Consider the following 23,041-nt stretch of genomic DNA (forward strand, 5'->3'; position numbering starts at 1 on the left):
TTGTATTTCCTTATTCGTTTGACTATTTAGAGTGCCGTTTCGTCACAGACTACAGTTTCTGGGGCGTCTTCATTGCCTTCGATCTCCACTGGTTATATATCGCACCATCAAACACTTTCAAAGAGCAATAAAGTGAGGAACATTAAAATGGAGGAATCTGTCTCACAGGCTTATATTGCACTTGGTCAGGCCATCTAGGTTTTACTGCTGCGATGACACTGATACTTATTAGACTGTAATAGTTATAGGGGACTTTGGTCACCATTGAGAAATTACCTGTGAGCCCCAGAATCGCTCTGGTTGTCTGAGAGAAGGCAGCGAGAATGTGTTCCTAAATCTTACTCTTGGAGCTCAGTTTAGGGACCTGGCCAACAATTTTTTCTCAGATCCGTGTCCAAACGCACTGCACACCCTTATGGGTGATAACATGTTAAACACAGAAGGCAAAGATACAGATTCAGAATCGAGGACCTTAAACATGGGATGGTCTATAGTTTTGGCCTCAGAAAATATACACAATCTTTTTTTTTGTTTTGTTTTTTTTTAATGGAAACAATACTCTAGTAGTTTTCTATATCTTAATTCCTATCCTGTCATCATTCATAAATGTATAAACATAGCAGAATGGACATCAGTATAACATTGTCTGTCTGCATGAAACCCAATAAGGTGTTGGAGGTTCTTCTTGGTTTTCCTTACAGTGGCATGAAATGTCCTTCTTAAATATCAATAGAAGATGATGCACAGTGTTAAGTGTTCGAGGAAAAGACATACGCAGGATTAGACTGGATAGAGCGAGTACATCAGTTTTTCTTTGGAGGTTAACAAGGACAGTAGACTAGGTGCAGCCTAAACTTGGATTATTAAGCATTAATGTTCAAATAAGGCAGTTAGAACGCGGAAGACCTTCAATGGTGTGCGTGCTTTGAAATGTCCCCTTTCTCCTACACGCGTCCTCCCCAGTGTGGACAGAAAGTGAAGGGCTTCAGCAGAGAGGCCTCCGCTCGCGGGTGCCGTCAGCACGCGGACATCGTCCTTCACGTCCCAGAGGCTTCGCTACGGCTGGTGGACACACGAGCGCCTCTCCGCGAGTCACCTCCACCTCGAGCGCGCAGCTTAGGAGTTCTTCTCCAGCAGCTTTACCGTGACCGTCTTGAGCTCTGAGTACTCCCGCAGACTGTACTTCCCCCTGCAAACACACACCGCACTCTCACTGTCTCCTTCCACTTGTGGCCTGCTCTCTGACGTACGGCGTGGAACAACATAAACCCAGGAACGACTGTGTCATCCTGGGGACATCTTTCTGTTAAGCTAAGCGTGTGAGAAGGGACATTGCGTCTGTGTCAGATAATAATAATGAACGATAATGGAATGGAAATGTGTTAGACAAGTCAGGCTGCTCTTTTCAATAATTTGACAGAAACTCCTTCACTGCTGAGGTAGCAGTTCACAGTCACCTTTATAGGAGGCTGCACCGTGCTAATGTGTTGCTCTGACTTTAAATCCTTAGCATTCTTACAACTTACAGTTCTCTTCCATTGCCAGACATCTTAAATCCACCGAACGGACACTGGGTGCCAAGAGCGTTATAACAGTTGATCCTGCAAAAAAGAAAAGAAGACAATTATTTAGTTCATTAGTCATAATTCAAGTTATTTCTTATCTTTGATATAGTGCTCTGGTCTCAATGCCAAAATGCTTTTTTACTTTTAAAAATTTGCTTATATTGTAGAAAATTATAATGACTGAAGATATTATCCCCTTGCAGAAATCTGAAAGGGCTGTGAATCAAAATTACATTATGATTTCTTTTCAGTTAAAGTAGTTAAAATAGCTTTAAAAAACCATTGCACCAGCACTATGGCCATTTGCCAATAATGGTGATGCAGGGTCTCAAAGCAGGGTTCCCCCGGTGCTCAAAGCAGGGTTCCCCCGGTGCTCAAAGCAGGGTTCCCCCGGTGCTCAAAGCAGGGATCCCCCGGTGCTCAAAGCAGGGTTCCCCCGGTGCTCAAAGCTCCTACCAGACAGTTCCAGCCTGTATGGCCGAGGACAGAGTCATGGCTCTGCTGATGTCCTTCGTGAACACGCCCGCAGTCAGCCCGTAGTCAGAGTTGTTGGCTCTTTCGATCACCTCCTCAATGGTTTTGAACTTCATGATCTGCTGCACCGGACCAAAGATCTGTAGCACAGAGTATGAAGTGGTTACATGATCAAAGTACTTAAGAGTTACTTCAATAATACAGTCGCAAAGCATTGAAGATACAATAGAGGGGTTAGATGGATCAGGCTATTCGGTGTGATAACAGTATAGTGAGATTAAAGGAAATATGAAGGGGGTGTTTCCATGGTGTGGGGGCGGGAACTCATTTGGGGAGGGGTAGGGATGCTTTGTTCATGTTGTACATGATTATGAGGGTAAATATCACATTTTGTGCTGTCCAAGTACTTTTTGAATTTGTATACGACTTGGTATCATCTCAACCTCTCCAGTGCCGCTGAGCTGAAGCTCACAGACAGCATAGTCACCTAAGCCTAACCCTAAGCCTAACCCTAAGCCTTACCTCCTCCTTGGCGACGCGCATGTCGTCGCAGACATTGGAGAACACGGTCGGCTCGATGTAGAAGCCCTTCACCCCCAGGGCTTTCCCTCCGCACTCCAGCTTGGCCCCCTCGCTGATGCCGCTCTGGATCAGCTCCAGGACGCGGCTCTGGTGCTCCAGACTGATCTGGAGATGGCGGGCAGCACAGTTCATGTTTAGAGAGTTAGTTAATCTGTAAGCCACTGCATGCTTCTCACAGGGGAAAAAATGGAAAAGGAACAAACGCAAACCAAATGGACTGAAAAAGCTGGCGTGTGTGCGTGTTCATTAGCATAAGCTGTTTAACTCAGAGTCTCCACGGTCATCCAAAGATTTCCCCCTCGGCCTGGACCAGTACCTGGGGGCCCTGTTCTGTGCTGGGGTCAAACGGGCTCCCCACCACCCTCCTCTTAGCCCGCTCCACGCTCCGGCGCACAAACTCCTCATAGATGGGCTCCTCCACGTAGATGCGGGAGCCTGCGGTGCAGCACTGGCCGTTGTTGAAGAAGACGCCCTGGTGAGCCTGCTCCACGGCCACGTCCACTGAGGAGAGTGAGAAGGTGCAAGCTGTAGCTCCCAAAGTTTGACTCTGTTCTTCAGGAACTGAACAACTGCTCCTCACGAGAGTCCGCATATTACATAATTACAACATTTTTAAGATATTACAACAGTTAATTGATTAAGGCCTCAAAGTACATGGCTGTGTGATGGTGGATAGCAGAGCAAGTGGTAACTTACTACATCATGAACTGGGTTTGTCTGTCACAACATTTGTCAAGGTGTGGATCAATGATTGTTTAATCCTTCTTTTTTATGGCTTTCTGAACCTTTTCTTGTCAATTTTATATCTAACATGAGATGTGGGCCTCATTACCAGCATGCAGCAGGCTAAATGACCAGAGTCATTTATGGAGCTCAGTGTTAGAAACCAGCAGAAGTTAGAGGCTAGACCAGTGTAGAGGGTTCAGAGGCACCCAGACTGGTGTTTTTGCATACAGTTGATATGTTTCCTACAGTGAACTTGTTAGCATTTCATAAACTATATTTCTTTTTTGTGCACAAACACTGGCACTTACAGTCAGCATCAGCAAAAATGATGTTGGGGTTCTTCCCTCCGAGTTCCAGCGTCACTCTCTTCAGATTACTTCTCCCAGCTGCCTCCTGGATCAGCTTCCCAACCTGGGGAGGAAGTATGACTTGTTTGGCCTGGATACTCTGAGCCTGGCAGCTCAGGAGGTAATTCGGGACTATTCTGGATGGAACAGCTCAGCAGAATGGGCAGACAGCTAGCAGCCTGAGCAAACACTCCAAAGGCCAGAAAGGACCAGATGTGAAAATGTGGAACATCTATTACGTGTTTAAGGGAGTAAAGAGGAAGTCATATTCCACATCACTACATACCCTACACGAAGAGATGTTTGGGGCAGCTAAATGAAGCATAGCATGTATCATGGATGAATGGAGGCATTTTGCTTTCTAAAAGTCTGAATTGAGAAAAGGTAGAGTGGAAAAGCAGGGTCTTCCCTGCCGTAACCTCTACCTTGAGTGCCTGGATGCTGGAATGGCTGTCCTTCATGATAATGAGAAATGGCATTAATGTCACTTTAGGGATGAAAAGGAGAATGTTTGGGTGGTGTTTCTCCAGCATCTCCATCCTCTAGTGTCCAATAACAGTGAGAACGCATATACTTGCCATGTAAACCATTTTCTTCTGATTGAACCAGGATTTTCTGTCTTGCTCCATAAACAACAGAGGGCTAAATATGACTCACTGTCTATGTATTTGCATGCGCTTGCTGGGTAGACTGCTCTGCACATAATTGGCTCCATATTACAGTATGGCAGAATTAATGGTGGGGGGCCTTCTAACCTGCTGACGGTTACTTTCAGACAGGGTGACTGTTTTATATTGAGTGGCTCAGCAGATGGAAGTATCACAAGAACTTTGTTTCAACTTGTTCTGTTTGCATCCCTTAACCAGGAACCTCCAGATTCTTACCAGAATTCTTTGCCCTTCCTAACCCTGGCGGTGGGCTAGACGACGTTAACCATCTTACAGACTGGAGTTGCACACTGCCAGCGGATCTTAGGGTGGAAAACCACTATGAATTGTGGTGTGCTTTGTAAAACAAAATTTTGGTCCCAAAAAAGAGGACATGTCTGGTGAAAAAGGGACCTATGGTCACCCTAGAGAAGAATGTTGCTCTTCGTAGGTTGCACCAAATTTGCTGCTGAAAAGAATGCTTGACAGTACCGTGGAAGAACCACAAAGCTGTGACGACAGGTTTGTGTTTACAGTGTTTTAGCTGTTATAATTAATCTGCAATCTGTTATGTCTACAAATTCTTAAGTGTTGTAGAAAGCACATTCAGTATCGGTCAGCCTGCAGAAGCTCTGCTCCATGTCTGCCCAACAATGAACGTAAACATGTCCTCAGCTGCTGGAGTGAAGACAGGAATGCTTGCCGCTCCAGGTTCATTGTAAACACCATGGCACAGACACACGCGTGAAGGATTTCACAAGATGTGGAAAACATGCGTGTTATATAAGTATATGAAGCTTATTCTCTTTGTTTTATTGCATGGAATTTCTGTGACTAACTGCAAGATTTTGCCAGCTAGCGTAAACGCTCTAGCTTATGCTGACATTTAATGCTTACCAGCTTTTTGACCTCAAGGCCAATAACATGGTCTCCCCTTAATTATGGGATTGAAAAAAAATGCAAAGCGGTTGCCATGATCCGGCAGGTGGAGTGACGGCCAGTTGTACAGAGTGTACCAGCAGAGCAGGAGAGCGGGTAGAGGAGGGGTTGCTCTAACATGAGGTATTGGGGTGGGCCTGAAGCTGATGTGATGTCTCTCTGCTTGGCGGGGGGGCACAGAAGCTTTAAGAAGCCTCATATTCGTTTCAAAAAGACTCCTACAGGGCTTCTGGTCTAATTCCCCTCACTCCATTTTTTGTGTACCCTTTATTTGAAACAGTTCATCAAGTAAAGACGAGTTTGGGAAAATGTTCCAGAACCTTCTGTGGATAGAGCCTGCAAACGAGACATGTTGCAATGCGGAGTACCAGAGTTATTTTGTATTTCACTTATTTTGTAAGTCTATATGATGTATACATGTTTCTTTGCTTTTTCACTATTAGATGAGCACCATGAGATCTTTTTCAGGCAAAAAGTTACCTTTGTGGATCCTGTAAACGCTACTTTGTCTATGCCCATGTGGGAGGCAATGGAGGCGCCGGCTGTTGGCCCAAATCCTGGCAAAATATTGACAACTCCTGGTGGAAACCCAGCCTGTCAAAACAACATGAGAGGAAACAAGCTTCAGAAGAGATCGCAGTGCCAAGCTAAACGGGAGACAGAGAGCGGTTTTGGAGCCCGGCCCTTCATCCTCAAGATGAGGAGAGAGGAAGGGGAGGAGGAGCAGAGAACCAGCGGGGGGGGTGTTACCTCATGGATGAGAGCTCCCAAGTAGAGGCAGCTGAGTGGGGTTTGCTCAGCAGGCTTGATGACCACAGTGTTCCCACAGCAGAGTGCGGGGGCCAGCTTCCAGGCACTCATCAGCAGGGGGAAGTTCCACTGTTGATGGAGGGGGGCATTGGTCACTGGGCACTGGCACAGCTCTCACACGCTTCCTCACATATGCCTGACGCCTTGCTCTCATGTGCTCACACGCTCCCCTCAAACTGGCCCTCCTCACTCACGCCCGACGCTTCGCTCTCGTGTGCTCGCACGTTCCCCTCAAACTGGCCCTCGCCTCCTCACTCACGCCCGACGCTTCGCTCTCTTGTGCTCGCACGTTCCCCTCAGACTGGCCCTTGCCTCCTCACTCATGCCCGATGCCTTGCTCTCGTGTGCTCGCACGTTCCCCTCAAACTGGCCCTCGCCTCCTCACTCAGGCCCGATGCCTCGCTCTCGTGTGCTCACACGCTCCCCTCAAACTGGCCCTCGCCTCCTCACTCACGCCCGACGCTTCGCTCTCTTGTGCTCGCACGTTCCCCTCAGACTGGCCCTTGCCTCCTCACTCATGCCCGACGCCTCGCTCTCGTGTGCTCGCACGTTCCCCTCAGACTGGCCCTTGCCTCCTCACTCACGCCTGACGCCTCGCTCTCATGTGCTCACACGCTCCCCTCAAACTGGCCCTCGCCTCCTCACTCACGCCCGACGCTTCGCTCTCTTGTGCTCGCACGTTCCCCTCAGACTGGCCCTTGCCTCCTCACTCATGCTCGATGCCTCGCTCTCGTGTGCTCGCACCTTCCCCTCAGACTGGCCCTTGCCTCCTCACTCATGCCCGATGCCTCGCTCTCGTGTGCTCGCACGTTCCCCTCAGACTGGCCCTCGCCTGCTCACACATGCCTGACGCCTCACTCTCGTGTGATCACACGCTCCCCTGAAACTGGCCCTCGCCTCCTCACTCATGCCCGATGCCTCGCTCTTGTGTGCTCACACGCTCCCCTCAAACTGGCCCTCGCCTCCTCACTCTTGCCCGATGCCTCTCTCTCGTGTGCTCGCACTTTCCCCTCAAACTGGCCCTCGTCTCCTCACTCATGCCCGATGCCTCGCTCTCGTGTGCTCGCACTTTCCCCTCAAACTGGCCCTCGTCTCCTCACTCATGCCCGATGCCTCGCTCTCGTGTGATCCCACGTTCCCCTCAAACTGGCCCTCGCCTCCTCACTCATGCCCGATGCCTCTCTCTCGTGTGCTCGCACTTTCCCCTCAAACTGGCCCTCGTCTCCTCACTCATGCCCGATGCCTCTCTCTCGTGTGCTCGCACTTTCCCCTCAAACTGGCCCTCGTCTCCTCACTCATGCCCGATGCCTCGCTCTCGTGTGATCACACGATCCACTCAAACTGGCCCTCGCCTCCTCACTCATGCCCGATGCCTCGCTCTCGTGTGATCACACGCTCCCCTCAAACTGGCCCGCGCCTCCTCACTCATGCATGATGCCTCGCTCTCGTGTGATCACACGTTCCCCTCAAACTGGCCCTCGCCTCCTCACTCATGCCCGATGCCTCGCTCTCGTGTGATCACACAATCCACTCAAACTGGCCCTCGCCTCCTCACTCATGCCCGATGCCTCTCTCTCGTGTGATCACACGCTCCCCTCAAACTGGCTCTCGCCTCCTCACTCATGCCCGATGCCTCTCTCTCGTGTGATCACATGTTCCCCTCAAACTGGCCCTCGCCTCCTCACTCATGCCCGATGCCTCACTCTCGTGTGCTCACATGCTCCCCTCGAACCCACCCTCATTCCTCACTCCCGGCCTGAGATTCTCTCTGCTGGCTTAGCACAGAGTCACGGCCTTGCTGGTAAGGCTGCTGCATAGTTACCTTTCATTCCAGAGCGTAGTTACACTGTTGCACTACCTGAGAAGCCCGTATCCCTTCTTCTCTTAAACAGATGCTCAGCCTCCAGAGTGGCTTCGCCACTGAACACTCATTTAGCAAGTTTGCTTCACTCAGCACTCCTTTCCCTCATGGTCTCTGTCACACTTGCGATCACACTCGCAGAGGCTCAGCCTGAGGTACACACTTACAAAGCACATATGCCGTAGCACTCAGTCATATTTAAAGAACCATTCTGCTGGCATATCTGGTACAGAAGTTCCTTCTTGACCTTTTGCGCAGCTTATTGTTAGTGTGGCAGAAATAGTATATTTCTCTACTGTCTGTCCCTCAGAGGTGAGAAGTGAATTCTGGCTTCACCAATAACTGATCTTTCTAAACGCTCATCCTCTAAATTCTAAAAGGAATCAGCTCCCATAGTGTAGACCGGTGCCATAGAGTAGACCGGTGCCATAGTGGGGACCGGTGCCATAGTGTAGACCGGTGCCATAGAGTAGACCGGTGCCATAGTGGGGACCGGTGCCATAGAGTAGACCGGTGCCATAGTGGGGACCGGTGCCATAGTGTAGACCGGTGCCATAGAGTAGACCGGTGCCATAGTGGGGACCGGTGCCATAGAGTAGACCGGTGCCATAGTGGGGACCGGTGCCATAGAGTAGACCGGTGCCATAGTGGGGACCGGTGCCATAGAGTAGACCGGTGCCATAGTGGGGACCGGTGCCACAGAGTAGACCGGTGCCACAGAGTAGACCGGTGCCACAGAGGGGACCGGTGCCACAGAGGGGACCGGTGCCATAGAGTAGACCGGTTACATAGTGGGGACCGGTGCCATAGAGTAGACCGGTGTCATAGTGGGGACCGGTGCCATAGAGTAGGCCGGTGCCATAGTGGGGACCGGTGCCATAGAGTAGACCGGTGCCATAGTGGGGACTGGTGCCATAGTGGGGACCGGTGCCATAGAGTTGACCGGTGCCATAGAGGGGACCGGTGCCATAGTGGGGACCGGTGCCATAGTGGGGACCGATGCCATAGAGGGGACCGGTGCCATAGTGGGGACCGGTGCCATAGTGGGGACCGGTGCCATAGAGTAGACCGGTGCCATAGTGGGGACCGGTGCCATAGAGGGGACCGGTGCCATAGAGGGGACCGGTGCCATAGTGGGGACCGGTGCCATAGAGGGGACCGGTGCCATAGTGGGGACCGGTGCCATAGTGTACCTAACTCTTACACCTGGAGGTCCAGGTCCACCGAGGAAATCTGAAGCCCCTGGGCCTGTTCCTCATGTTAGCCTGTTTTTGTGTGTGTGGGATCGAAGTTGACTTACTGGGATAATCTGTCCACAAACACCGATGGGCTCATTTCTGGTGAATGAAAAATAATCTCCATCTGTGGATGAACAAAGAGGAACACCATTGTTTTTGGTGGTCCGGTTGGGCTTGGCACCACATGAAAAGGAAGTGGGGAGAATCCAAGTTAACAGCGGAACAGTGCAACACCGGCTCTGGGGACATCAAAGCTCCTCCATACTGTTTGCTCAAACTTACTCTTCTCCCTTCTCTGTCTGCAATGAAGAAACAAATATAAAAGCAGCCTAGGCCTTTGAAAGCTAATCCTGATTCCAAAACATGAAAAACAAGAGTTTGCATCGATGGAAAACAAACACAGGTGACTGAGGAATAATTCAGTAAAAACAGAAGAAAGCAGGAACGGTCCCCTCCAAGTGGGCTGCAGCCAGGGCCATTCCTCACGCATGACGAAAGTAGCGGGAGAGGCGGACAGCACAGGCCCCAGCTGACTTAACAAATACTCAGTAAGGTGGAGCTCCGAGGCTGGGTCACATTCAAGGGCAGCACCACTCCGCATCTACTCTGGTGGTCAGACAGAAACCCCGCTGACGTTCTCCCATCCTTACCAAGTGGTGGGACTATTACGGTACGTGTAGGAGACAAATCGAGCAAACAATCGCAAGATGTGACAAAGATGGCGAAGGGGGGGTTGGGCCCCCCAAGACTGCTCCGCTAGGCACAATGGTTTCTGTCCACCACCCACCTACAGCATTTCAGCTTATTTTACGGACACGCAACAGGAATAAATGGTCCCATCCTATAATATTCAATACATTCAGCTAAACACCCGTCTGTTCCGCAAGCACCAATCAGAAGCTGTGTTGTGACATCACAGATTGCATCACTTCCGACTTGCTGAGAATTCCTTTAAACTAGCCAAGCTGCTCAGGACCTCCCCACCCCCACCTTCTTTGTCTGCACTTCTTTGGTGGGGGGCCCCAACAGGAGGGTAGCCATTCGCACTCAGATTTATTACCAGTTTGGGAGCACGTCTGTTTACTTACTCATCACATCTTCTGCATTCTTCCCTAAGAATGACCCCAAATTTCTCCCCCCCCATACCCCTTTTTGATCTTAAAGGGCATCTCTGCTCCACTCTCACCATAAAGTAAAAGCATGGACTAACCTCGGATGACACCAACCATTGTTAGTTACCACCTAAATAATCGACTGATCCCGCGATGAGTGAAGCGCGTTAAACGTACCCATGGGAATGGTTTGGCCGTGGATCTTGTCCGCCCATCCAGCGAAGTATCGTAGAGTTTTAATTGTGCCCTGAAGGTCCACATAGAAAGTAGAGAGAAAAGGCTTCCCACTGTCCAGCGACTCCAGTGTCTGTTAGGGGTGGGGGGTGTAAATGAGCAGTGGTTGAGAAATATGCAAGCTGTAAAAAGACTTGAAGCGTCTTGGTTACACAGGGAAAGACGGATGCTTTGGAGGTATCAGAAACATCTGGATCTCTGCAGACTCTCACAGGTCTAATTCAACATTGCTGGAGCACCGGTGTGTTTATACCTTGTCAAGAAGGAAATATAATCCTCTGACAGTGCTGTGGTGGACTGTCCACCTCAGATCTTCATCTGTTCTTCAGAACTTTTCCTTACTACACTGTTTATTGGCTGCCTTGTTGCAGGTAAATTCACATATTCTGGGTCAAGAAATGCAGATCTCTTTCATCGGTCAAGAATATTTTCAGTTGGCTCTAAAATGCATATCATCCTGCTTTTGTTTTTAACTGTCTCTCCTCAGCCCCAGATTGTATTAAAAGCATGTGCATGTGTCTTCAGGAACGGGATGAAAGGGTTTCATGCAACACCAACCTTGCTACAATCTCCTTTTATATTTCCCGTACACCAGCTGTCATTAGCACTGGGAGCATGTGTGTTAAACTCAGCCTTTCCCATTAAAAAACCATTTACACTACAAACTGAGCCCAGCCACCTGGGCACGTGGGAGAGAAGCAGCTTTACTGAGGATAGTAGGGCAGAAAAGTGTCACTTTTAGCAGCTAAATGATCTACAGATGGACAAATAGCACTTTTCAGTCTTTGCAAGGAGCTAAAGTGTCCCTGAAAGAACATGAAGAGATTATTGTGAGCTTTTAAGGCACATTGTAGGGCTGTGGAAATAACATTTAACAGTTTTTACACATTGATGAGTAATTGTATCTAAATGAACACACTGTTAAATGACTTTAACAGACTGAGTAACGTAACAGACTGTAACAATGACCTTCTACTGCATCTTGTGGCGATTAAGCAAGAGGAATTTAGAGGAAAAGAGGATTTGTGAGTGTGTGGCAATGCTTACGGCGAGATAAGTGCTGTCCCTCTCGACCAGGTCCGCTAGTTTGGACAGCAGCCTCCCACGCTCGGAAGCATCCATTTTTCGCCACACGGAGCCCAGTGAGAACGCCAGGCGGGCGGCCTGGACCGCCTTGTCCACGTCGGCCTGTGGGGAGTCTCTGTTAGATTTCTACAAGGTTAACTTTGCTTTACTGGAAATCAGATGAGCTTCCATGCCCCTGCAGCTGTAGAGAGTTGCCAGAACATTCTCTGTTTATATCACCCATATCAGTGTTCTTATCTGCTATCGGCATGCTGGACTGTGAAGGTGAGGGAAGTCATTTTTTTTTCCTTGCCTGATTTTAGGGGAGAGGCTGCAGGAAGCCATGCACAGGATGAACAGGTTAAAGGATGCTTACAGACATAAAGATGTTACCTTGTCAGCCTCTTGAACTTCACAGATCATCTCTCCGTTAGCAGGGTTGTATACAGGAAACACCTTTCCGCTTACTGAGGCTTGCCACTCGTTATTTATGAATATCTGCAGAAAGAGTTTAAATAAAATACTTCTGATATCCCTGAAATATAGTGCGCACCAGTCAGAATGTCATGTCATGTCATGTGCTCTGTAAACTGATCTAATCCAGAGCTCAGAACTTTACACGTAATGTGTTTACCAGCTGCATGCTTACTGAAGCGATTCAGGCTAATTATCCGGCACAAGAGTCTGACAGCAGCGTCTCCTCTTCCGCTTACAAGTGCAGCTTTACGAAAAATCTGGTCATTTTGTAAGATGTATGAATGAAAAGTAAAATATGACACTTGGTTCTTCTGTTTGGTCACATTTCTTGTTTTTATTCTTTAGCTTTATTTCAGAGCCTTTCATTATGGAGAACTGGCACCTTCAAGGGGAATGAAAGTGGGTGGGGGGGGGGGATTCAGGAGGGAGAATGGAATTTGTTGTGGTGTCTTTGATGTTTTTTTTTAATTGAAACTTTCCCTCCCTCAAAAAAATTAGGTCCAGGCTGAAACATACTAGACAATGAGGCAAATGTGAGCACCAGTAACAGAAAAATATGCAAAACATAAAAGCATAAATGAATGGTCAAAACAATATTGCCCCCCCACCCAAGATAAATGGCTTGAAGATGGATGGATGGATGGATATACTCTTGCCCCCGCCCCCACCAAGCCATGGTGCCCACTGCCATAGATAACCTCCTTATAGCCGCTCCAAAGGGCTTCATTCCCTTGTTTTACAGTGATGTCAGATCAGAGCTTCCATACATTCCTGTAATAATTTGTATTTCCCACCCACGTCTATAAAACCATTACACTGCATTTATGTTTGCAGCCATCGGCTCACAAACTCTGAGGGACCTGGGACAATTTTCTCCTGCTTTCATTGCAGTCTAAAGCAGTGTGTTCAGGCCGGCTGTTGCTGGACCTCGTTTTCCAGACAAGGACAATTAGCCTGCCGAAACGGATGGACGCTCGAAGGAATCCGCGAGGTGTCCGAGGTGAAGGGGCACAGCCTTACCCTGGGAGACGGGACACTGGGCTTTGGAGTCTTAGCTCAAGCGGCCCAGTAACATCCGGGTGAAGGAGAAATCCCAGGACGATCACCCCACCCCCAGCCGCTCAAACACACGTTTCACAACATCACAACTCGCTTTATGAGTCTGTAAAACACGTGATATATCTGGTCTCTGCAGTCCATCAGAGGCAGCCAAGCGTTTAACAGCCACGGCGGATTCTCAGGTTTACTGTTTGTAGGTTTGGTAACAACAGAGAAAGGGACATAATGAGCGCGTTTTGGTCTTTGTTTGTATACATTGGATATCTGCGTGGGAAAGTTATCGTGTGGCATGACTGAGCCGGTCGTGCGAGAGAGCAGAAGCCCTGCAGTAACTTCTGCCCCACGGCCATCGCCCCCATGTCTCTAGCTCTCCCCCCCCAGACCCTCTAATAGATGAGCTGTTAAAAACACCTCCCTTCACTTTAGCTCCTCGCTTCACGCATTTCGAAGGTGCAGTGAAATCAGGAGTGCTCACTGATAGGCCGATAACAGATCCTTGCTCACCACTGGCTAGCATGGATTATTAATCATCTTGGTTTATGTTCACGGCAAACTGTAAGTACCATTTAATTGGTAGTAAACCTTGGGTGTTTTATTTAAAGTGGGTATAAATTACCAGTGGCTGGGTTGGGATTTGAGGCAGCTCCTTTCCAGTAGCTGCTCTCCTAGCCTGTCTGCTTTATCCTGAGCTGGTCAGCAACATATGAAAAGGTTTAGCTATGCGGTATCAGCCGGTACCACTCTGTAACACATTCCTACCATATTCATACCCTGGCTGAGATTTATGGCTGGCTAATCAATGGTAGACCTTCTGCTTTTGCATTGACAACAAACAGACCCCAATGTTCCTCGTGGATGATCCAACTCACAGCAGCCGCCTTTACTCTCCTTCTGAGTAACCAACATTGTAAAAGTGTTGGTGGCTCCGGCGACCCCAGAAGCCCACTCAAGAGTCAGAAAGCCCCAGAGTATAGAATTAGTTTTTTTTTCTTTTTTTTTCCAGAATTAGTTTTTTAATTTATAGGGTGCGCTGTTGTGGACCACCTTAAATCAGGGGCGGTCCCCTGATGAGCTGGCAGCCGGGGAAGACTGGGAGTGTGGGGAGCTGTGGGCCCGACGTAACCCTGCTCACATGTCTCCCCAAACAAGGGGCACAGTGGATGAGACCGCCATCTAAATCACAGCCAGACAAATACAATCATCAGCCGCCGCTTTGTGCAGCCAACGGGAGCTTTGAGCTTTTGTTTTCCCCCATTGAAGAACTTGATTAAGGGGACAAGCTTGTGTAGTAAATCAATTCTTGAGATTTCTTTTAATATGTTTTTTTTTCTTAATAAAAAAGGAATGGAGCTAAAAGTGCAAAATACCAGAGGTCAAATCCCCCCCCCCCCCCTTTGCCCACCCACCCCCTGAAACTGCAAAACTGCTGTTGTTCCGTTCTTCAAACAGACATAACAGGCCTTTGGCACCATACACAGTAAAAACACTCCTGTCCCACAAGTGTTGCTTTGACCTGCCTCGTACTTGTACACATCCAGGATCCTTCCCTCTGATTTACTCTGTCCCTGCGAGTAAAACTCCGCAGCCTTCACATCTCACCGCGCCGGGGTTATCGGACAAAGCCATGAAGCGCAACAAAGAACAAAGAAGATATGGTTAGTCTGCTTTTGTTTATGGTGTAAAAAGGCTTTGAGGAATTCAGGCGTAGAGATTGATAAACACGCTGCTCATTGGAAATTGCAGATGTGCCAGCTGTGGATATGTCTGCCATATCCTCCTCTAACGCAGAACTTAGCAGCTGAAGGCCCTGCAGACAACAGATCCCTCACATGCTACAGACACATACACTGCTGAGGACAAGTTTCAGGTTCCTGGTAAATAAACCCTGTTAGAACTGCCAGACATCTATTTTTCAATGGCAAAAAAAGCCTGAAGAAATGGACAAACATCAGTGTGTAGTGGAAATCTGTCTATCTGCTTATAACACAGCCAGATTTTTCTGCGATTTCTAGACAGTTGTCTGGGATGGTCCTTTCATTGACTGATTCTTCTTTGTGGAACCTGCCTAAATCCAGCCTCAGACGCGCACAGAGAGCCGCTCACAGTTCACTGGTGGAAGGGGTAGTGTAGCCTCTGATAGTTTGGAGCTATAGAACAATAGCTGACACAGTTGTTGTCAGGAACAAATAAAAGCCAAGCAGCGTAGCTCCTTTTTCTCTCTCAGCTACCCAACTCCATTGACATTCATACACCATGATGCATCGCTTATCATGGGTAATAGATGCTTATACCGCTACGTTTAAAGACAAGTGTTTTCTTGAATAAAGGACTTTAGGAAGTCTTCACTTTCACATAGGTCTGATATCTCAAAGTAAAATGTTTTCTTTTTAAGTGCAGCAAACAAAAATGGACTGGAGCACTACAGCGCCACAGACTGGACCAAGCCATGTAGTGCAGCTGGAGTCCCAGTGGCCAAAGTGTCTGTCTTCGCGCTCATTTCGTTCTTCAAAAGAAAAGCCCACTTTCAAATGTAGGCCGCAAACAGCTGCAAAACGTCTGACACAAAGAAGAGAAACCAATCAGGCAGAGGTTCTCATACCTTCCGCTTGGAAGCGCTAAGCCGCAGGGCACAGGACAGTATTCTTACTCCCAGGGAGTCACGCTAAAGACGGACGGGGCGAAAGCAGCCCGACGTCATTCACTGCCAGACGGAATCATCAGAGATGCTTATTTACTCTGTTCCCCAATAATAAAGGGCAGCAGATCTCCTCTTGCGAGGGTGACTGTTTGTTTATCTGCTTGGCGTAGGGGGAGACGTTTCTGGGGAAGTCTATCCAAGCATGTCTTTTTGTTTGTATGCCCAAAGTAATTAGTTTGTGCATTGAGGCTTTCTATGGAGTAAGACATCTAAAATGATAGTATGGCTGAGTAAAGCAGAGTAATGTGTATGTTCCTGAATGTACCTGAACATGCTCAGGCTTCATCAAGCCTGTGCTGCATCACAGTATAGGCTGCCGCAGCCCCATACTATATGTATATATGGACAGTTTGTTGCTTATATGTTTACAAAGGCTTTGTTCATTCAGAACTACAGTACAGGAGGCAGAATGAATAATGCAATCTAGGGCATTTTCCAAACATTAAGGAGATTCTTAGTGCCATTTGCATGCTGAGTTGTTCTGCAGTCACTGTTTTTCTTGGTTCTGGGTGTCGTAGGTCAGTGTTAAAAGCGTCTTACCCTGGGTGCTTTTTGACCTGTTGCTGCAGAACCCTAGTTTGTAGCTGGGAAACTCTGGATAGGATCAGCAGCTTGCAAACCAGAGTAGTAATACTGGTCAAACTGGTAAGAATAGCTGGTCTGGAGCACAACGTTTGAGACTCTCAATCTGCAGGTTTTCTTCTGAAATGATATTTCAAATTTTAGATTCTGGGGATACCCCTAGAGACCCTGTTAGTAATGGCCGTAACACTGACTGGTGTTAAATGGAAGACAGGGGTTTAATGGTGCCCTATCTGTGCTTTCCAGTTCCTCCATAACTCTGTCCTGCTATTCCAGGGCGAATCCTGAAGTTGAAATCCTGTTGAATTTTCAGCTGGTTTCCACTGGCTGTTTGGATACGAATGTACTTGCCAATAGTAGGCAGGCTATTGGAAACCACTGGCAGCAATTGAAAATTACAGCCCCAACAGATGGCACAGATGGGACGTATCTTCAGGATGCCAGAATGAGCTAAATGGTCAGGTTCTCACTCACTGTACTTAGGATTTCTAACAATAGAACATCGCAGAAAAAACATGTATATGTTATTTTGTCTCAAAAACACTTGCTTTCCACCCAGCTATCATAAAGTAACTTGTCAGAGCAAACTCGATCGAAGTCTGGAACTCAAAAGCCTAGAAGCTGATGGTTACGCTTGACGTAACATAAAAGTTTTGCACCACGTGGACAGACTGTTAATACTCCCAGATCTCAGGAATTATACCCTACAAACTATCAGGGTTTACAAATCATATTTTTCTCCAACCTTTCTCATGTTCTTCAAGTTGAAAATTAAACCAATTTTGAGTCACAGCCCAAATTCCTTCCAGAGTTGCTGGTCTGGATGACTTCATTCTGCTGTCCAAGCCAGCTTATCAGTAAGTCGGCGGGATCTGGCCCACGGCGCTTGGGTTGAACATTTACCTCAGACTTACTTGCCAGGGCAGCGGGGCAGGGAGGAACCGTGGGCGTGTGATGCGACGCTGGCAGGATTTCCACACGAACACATATCAGTGAAAAAATATTGATCTAACGTCTTTTTCGAACTAAATAGCAAAGCATCATTGGCGTATATCACCCCGTAACAGCCCTTACGGCCTCGTTCTCAGCACCCTCATATGCACACCAGGATTTATTTTTGCAGGCGTTTGGTGTAATAACAAACTGTCACCAAAGACCTCTAAAGTCCAGCCTGGACGAGATAATGCCCACCGACGGCCTGAGAAAGTCTCCGCTTAGGCTCATATTAATTACCTTAAACGCGTGGAACTCAGTGACCCATAGTCGCTCCTCTTCTGTCCCTCTTCTCCACAAAAAGTGAAAAACATCAATAAATAGCCATCAGGAGTGGCTGATTTATGGCTTCCGCGGCACTGCGATCGGCCCGGACCAGGATTCCCTTTGGCTACGGCTGCTCTCTCCTTAGGCCGCTCAAAGCCATTGTTTTTATTACAGGTTCAGTACCCTGGAGCTCCTCGCCCCGAGTGTCGTTTAAGACAAACAGCTGTCCACTTGCTCAAGTGGTGAGGAGAGGAGTTTGGGGGCGCCCTGTGCAAAAAGAGATCTACCCCCCAAGCTAATGTAAGCACGGCATCGGCTAGAGATTTTATGGCGAGACTGGTACAGGTGACACTAGACACAGATACTTATATCTTTGCCAATGGAAACAATGATATTCAGATGGCAGCAAATAGGGGGGAAATCGGATCAGTCCCAGTCTTTATAGAAAGAGTGTGACCCACATTTGGCCAATGCAAAATCTGTGTTTCTTAAAATTCTGTCTTTAATATTGTGTTGACAGATAATCCTGCCTATATAAGCTACCTGCTGCAAAAATGAAAGGAATGGAATTCAAGATATCACAATGAATCCATATCAAGTCAATGCAATTGTTGATGAAAACAGGCTTAATCAAAAAAACGAATGGGGCAATCATAGGTAATAATTTAAATTTTCTTTCCCAAAAATATTCCTTAATTATCTGGGATAAATCACTTGTTTATGGAATCCTCAGTTTAAGCAACAGTGAAACTGATTATGTGTTTTCTTTCACACATCTGCCCCTATTATCCAATTTGAGGTCTTGGTCTTCGTCTTTGGTGATTGGTCTTGGTCCTCCTTAATTGATTTACGGTGCCCTGTACCATTGTTCCTGTTTATTCTGCCAGGTGCTAAAGTGCTGACAGTGGGAGCTGGGTGTAAAAAAAAAAGTTTAAGGAATAGTTAAGCCGCCCATAAATTGTCCACCTCCTGCCATACAGACGTAAATGCAGGCCGAGACCCTGGATTAGCCAGATGCCTAAATTCCAGGGGATTCATTCACAAAGTCATCACTGGTGCTCACTCTTGTCATTCATTGTTTTGGAAAAATACCTTGGGTGTAAAGAGGATAGAAGCATGGATGGGAGCAGGAGAGATAATCGACAGTGCATGCAGAGCAAGCCTTTGCAAGGTCTTAGAAAAACTTTTTTTTTTTATGCTTTGGAAACAGGTGCCTCATGTCTGCCCTGTGCAGAAGCGAGGGAAACCCCACAGCGGTGCCCTGTCTGCAGTGGGATGAGTGCTTAGGCCAGTGTCGCCCTCACTGCACAGCACTGACATTCCCATATGCTACTGGTCCCAAAAGCAGCCTGTGGAATTTAAGCTGGGAAAACTGCAAGTGCTGAAGGTCTGCCTGTGGTATCGCACTAAACGCGTGCCCTGTGCAGCACGAAGGGTTCCTTTTTTCACTCTTGAATACCATACTTTGCACCTGTCTGTGCATTATTGTTGAATCCCAAGGTTCCTTTTAAGTTCATTTTGAAGTTTTAATAGTTTTGCAGCCAAGGCGCGTGAGTATGAAAACCACAGCTCACATGCAGCAACTGCAGTTTTTCCAGCTATATTTTTGTGGCTTGATGTTATGCTGTATATTTTTATGACTTGATTTATTCTAACATACATTAACTAGAATAGAGTAAATTATTGTTTTTTTATGACTGATCCGTTCATGTGTTTTAGTCAGTGTCAAAATCTTTATTTATATAAATATTTCCTGGAACACTTGCGGAGACACTATCTTAACTCCAACGGGAAATACTTGCTCCTAATAAAGTGCACTCGTGTGCAGCAGTAGGCAACCGTCAGTAACGGTTGTAGTATGATTTGCAACAAAATACCTCATTACTGTACTGGCGACCACCAAACTGAAGTTTATAAGTTTGCATTTTTAATTTGCTAAGAATTTTCAGCTTCGTTACCTGGCCAAACCCAGCCGGTTCCGCGTTTGCAGCCTATGAACAACATTTTGTGGTGCGTCCGCAGTCCCAGGTTATAAGGCACCTGTACGGCAGGAGCGCGGGGACGCGCCGCTCGCCCCGGCAGCAGCATCACCGCGGGCGGCGCCCTGCGCGCTACGCCGCTGGGGCTCTGACGCTTCATGCAAAACCCTTCAACTGTGCGACAGACAGCTACTTACATTTGAAATGGGAGACTATATATATATAATAACTGTCAAAGACCAACGTGATACCGGTGGCAATTCGCGCAGTTTAATCTTGGATGTAAACCTCAATAAAGAACGACTGCGTTTCGGTGTCATACCAGCCATTTGACAGACACCTGGCTGCAGAATTACGTTTTCATTGGTGTTGTGATTTCTTTCTATGTGTTGTTTCTGTTTATTTGATACTGTTGAATGTGCAAGTGTCAATCCAACTGTATACACAGCGCAGGCAACTTTACTTAATATGAATCGCGGCGATAGTTACACTTTTTATTGTTTTAATGTACTCTTCGTTAAACCACAAAAGTACTAATTGGTGCGTCACAACATATAAGACAGATAACAGAACTGAATAGCATTTTAACGACAGTGGACAAAAAAAATGATCGCATGAAAAACAGCAAAAATATGAATTAAAATAAAGTCGGCAGGAGAGTCAGCGCACAAACCTTGGTGTGTTTGATCTCCGGGTCGGACACCGGCGAAGGTATCAGCTGGAGCGACGCCATCAGCGCCGCCGCGTCCGTCTTCACTTCCCCACGCAGTTCAATTTTACTTGAAGTCATGGCGCCTCCGTCGTGCAGCCTCTTGCAGATGTGTCTGATGTTTTTTTCAGAAGATTTCTGATTAGGATTTTGCAAACCTTCCTGTGTTTATATCCAGGTGTCGGCGCCGGTTCTTTTTTATTGGGCGGCGAGCAGGGCCGTCCTCCACATACAATTAAGATTGAACATCTACATAAAGCACTCCTGCCGACCGTTAGAATTAAGAGCATCCCCCTCCGCCAAAAAGAAAGAGTGAAAATAACAATTGAACACGCCTTGACTATAGCTGAAATAAATATTCTTTATAAAGAGGATGCCTATCATTGCCCGGTTATGTTGCTTATTTTTTACCTGTTACTTCATTTGCTTTTCACTTACTTTGGTAAAAACATGCCTTGCGTTTACATGGTAATCCACTGGAACTTAAAATAAGGGTTAATTCGTGAAAATCTGCCCTATGCTTCATAAAGACGCAAAAATGCAAAATGAAGAAAGAATGAGCAAGAAAGGTTTCAAGTCACTGCTATAAATTGCCGTTACTGAACCGTTAATCGTTTGGCTTTTACGTTCTTTCATTTCGTCACATTCATTATTACTCATAACACAGAGACCCTTTGCTATGGGAGAGTACGCTATGTTTTAAAAGCATGACTAAATCTTTTTAAACTTTTAAATACTATTTTATAGGCATTAATAATTTCATTATGGTAATTTATGGTAATATTTGTAACATTACTTTAATCCACGTTTTTGTTCTTCCTTCAGAAGATAATTTGTCTTTTGTTCGCCTTACTGAAAAGCCGCTTTTTAGTGTCAGCCTACAGCTTTCCAGTAGAGAAGCGACGCTGGAACGTCGGGCTCAGCATTTCCTACCTTACATCCGGAGGAAAAGACTCCCACGGTGGTTTTTGAGAAATTATAATGTAGCCTGTTTTAAAGAAACACTTCGTTTTTTGTTAACTCTAATTATATGCGGTGTAGCCGGAACCAATTTTAAATGCAGTTAAGTCAGTGAGCATGAATCCTATAGATTAGTGAGCATTTAAAAACAATAGTCTACGTTGAGAGTATATTAACGTTTATTAACTCAGGTTGGGGTTTGTACTGTATTTTCACTCAACTCCACGTGTTCGGTGCCACTCGTCTTATTAATGCAGCGTGGTAATAAACATGTTTACCTTCATGCGTTTTCACATATTATTTTAAAAAATATATGTTTGCGGTTAATTTTCACACAAATTTCTTTGTTAGTTAAGTTGCATTTATTAATATACCCCAGTGCACATTTACAAAACTTTTTAAAAAGTAGTGTAGATATAAAAGTAGTTGTTTTTATATCAGATGGGGAATTTTTAAATATAAGGCAAATGGGTCTTAATTGACTTCTAAGTAACATTTGCGTTTCCCGACAATATGATAAAACTGTATGATTTTTGGTCCATCTTTGGGTTATTACTGAGAGTACCTGTCTCAAACGCGAAGCACATGAAAAGTGCCTGTCTCAGGCGATCGAAGCGTCGGTCTTTGTTTCTACTCCGCGCTCCAGGCTTCATTATCTGTTCTCGGAGCGCCCTCTGTGGGAAGAAAGATGCACTGCATCGTAAAACCCATAAATCCCCGCCAACGCTGCGATATCATAGAAGAGAGATAAGACGCGTCACTCCGCTTACTTATGTATTTATTGCTTATTGCTGATGTTTACACCAAAAGTGTTTAATTCCCCTAAAATACGACGTATCTCTGTTGAAGTTGGGTCCTAGTCTGGAAGGGAATGAGACGAACTGTTTTTTGGTAAAGTGGTTTGTAGGCTTAACATTATTTCAAGCGATAGGCTATATAAAACCGAGTGACGAGATTCCCATTTGGATTGTATGAAAATTATGTTAACGGGTCTTCTTCTTCAGTTCTGTTAAAAAGTAGGTACATCAGTTTATCACATCATTGCGTAATGAGAGAATAAAGACAAATATACCTTAATTCAGTGCTGCCTTTTGTGTGCAATTCGCCTAAAGCGTTGCAGTATCTACGCTTGCTTTTCATAGTACAGGAGCTGGATCTCATACTCTCATCAACATGGCAGAACAACTCGAGGACACATTTTTCAAAAATGCACAAGTATAGTAATGAGGCCAACAAGCAAACAGATTTAGTGTCACACATACGAAAACTAAATATAATATGTTTGAAATGTGCTATTTAAAAATCAAAAGATATACAAATCCATCCATCCGTTTTCCAACAGCCTGTACTGGTGATCCACTACTCTGTTCCGATTTTTGAATTGAACAGATCATTATTGAATTTAGTAGGCCTATGTATTCTTTTAATTTTTTAACATCTAATCCTTCTGTAAGTGAATAATCTTCCTGTGGATGTGCAGCTTAGGGCTGTACCTGTCATCGCAAGGCTGCCAGGCCCCAAACCCGATTGTTCCAAGGACGCTGCTAGATCCTGCTGTCTGATCCACACCTCTACATCACTTTGGACAAAAGCGTCTGCTAAGTGAAAGTAAAACAAACACGGAATAGTTCTATTATTTTAACATTAACATTCCCAAGAAAATAAACGCGCTATCGCACCTCGTCATTATTCACATGAAGGGTCCGGTAGCTGCATG

At 46.4% G+C, this 23,041-nt stretch overlaps 1 protein-coding gene across 4 annotated transcripts; it reads right to left on the bottom strand.

The window, feature by feature from the left end:
* Nucleotides 1-527: 527 nt before the first annotated feature.
* Nucleotides 528-21,904, bottom strand: LOC111846815 (retinal dehydrogenase 2-like). Of its 4 annotated transcripts, none has more exons than XM_023817436.2 (14): nucleotides 21,890-21,904; nucleotides 20,329-20,479; nucleotides 11,994-12,098; nucleotides 11,583-11,723; nucleotides 10,479-10,608; nucleotides 9,252-9,313; nucleotides 6,031-6,159; nucleotides 5,761-5,874; nucleotides 3,656-3,758; nucleotides 2,938-3,122; nucleotides 2,562-2,726; nucleotides 2,022-2,179; nucleotides 1,527-1,601; nucleotides 528-1,189 (listed from the first exon to the last, which is right to left on the bottom strand). In XM_023817436.2, the coding sequence occupies exons 2-14, from the start codon at nucleotides 20,443-20,445 to the stop codon at nucleotides 1,117-1,119; spliced, it is 1,557 nt and encodes a 518-aa protein (XP_023673204.1). In that variant the 5' UTR covers nucleotides 20,446-20,479; nucleotides 21,890-21,904; the 3' UTR covers nucleotides 528-1,116. The 4 variants fall into 4 exon arrangements, with proteins under 4 accessions (XP_023673204.1, XP_023673202.1, XP_023673203.1 ...); XM_023817434.2 differs by lacking the exon at nucleotides 21,890-21,904 and adding an exon at nucleotides 21,161-21,276; XM_023817435.2 differs by lacking the exon at nucleotides 21,890-21,904 and adding an exon at nucleotides 21,218-21,233.
* Nucleotides 21,905-23,041: the final 1,137 nt, after the last annotated feature.

This window comes from Paramormyrops kingsleyae, chromosome 13 (assembly GCF_048594095.1).
Source record: "Paramormyrops kingsleyae isolate MSU_618 chromosome 13, PKINGS_0.4, whole genome shotgun sequence".
In the NCBI taxonomy this organism is placed as follows: Eukaryota; Metazoa; Chordata; class Actinopteri; order Osteoglossiformes; family Mormyridae; genus Paramormyrops; species Paramormyrops kingsleyae.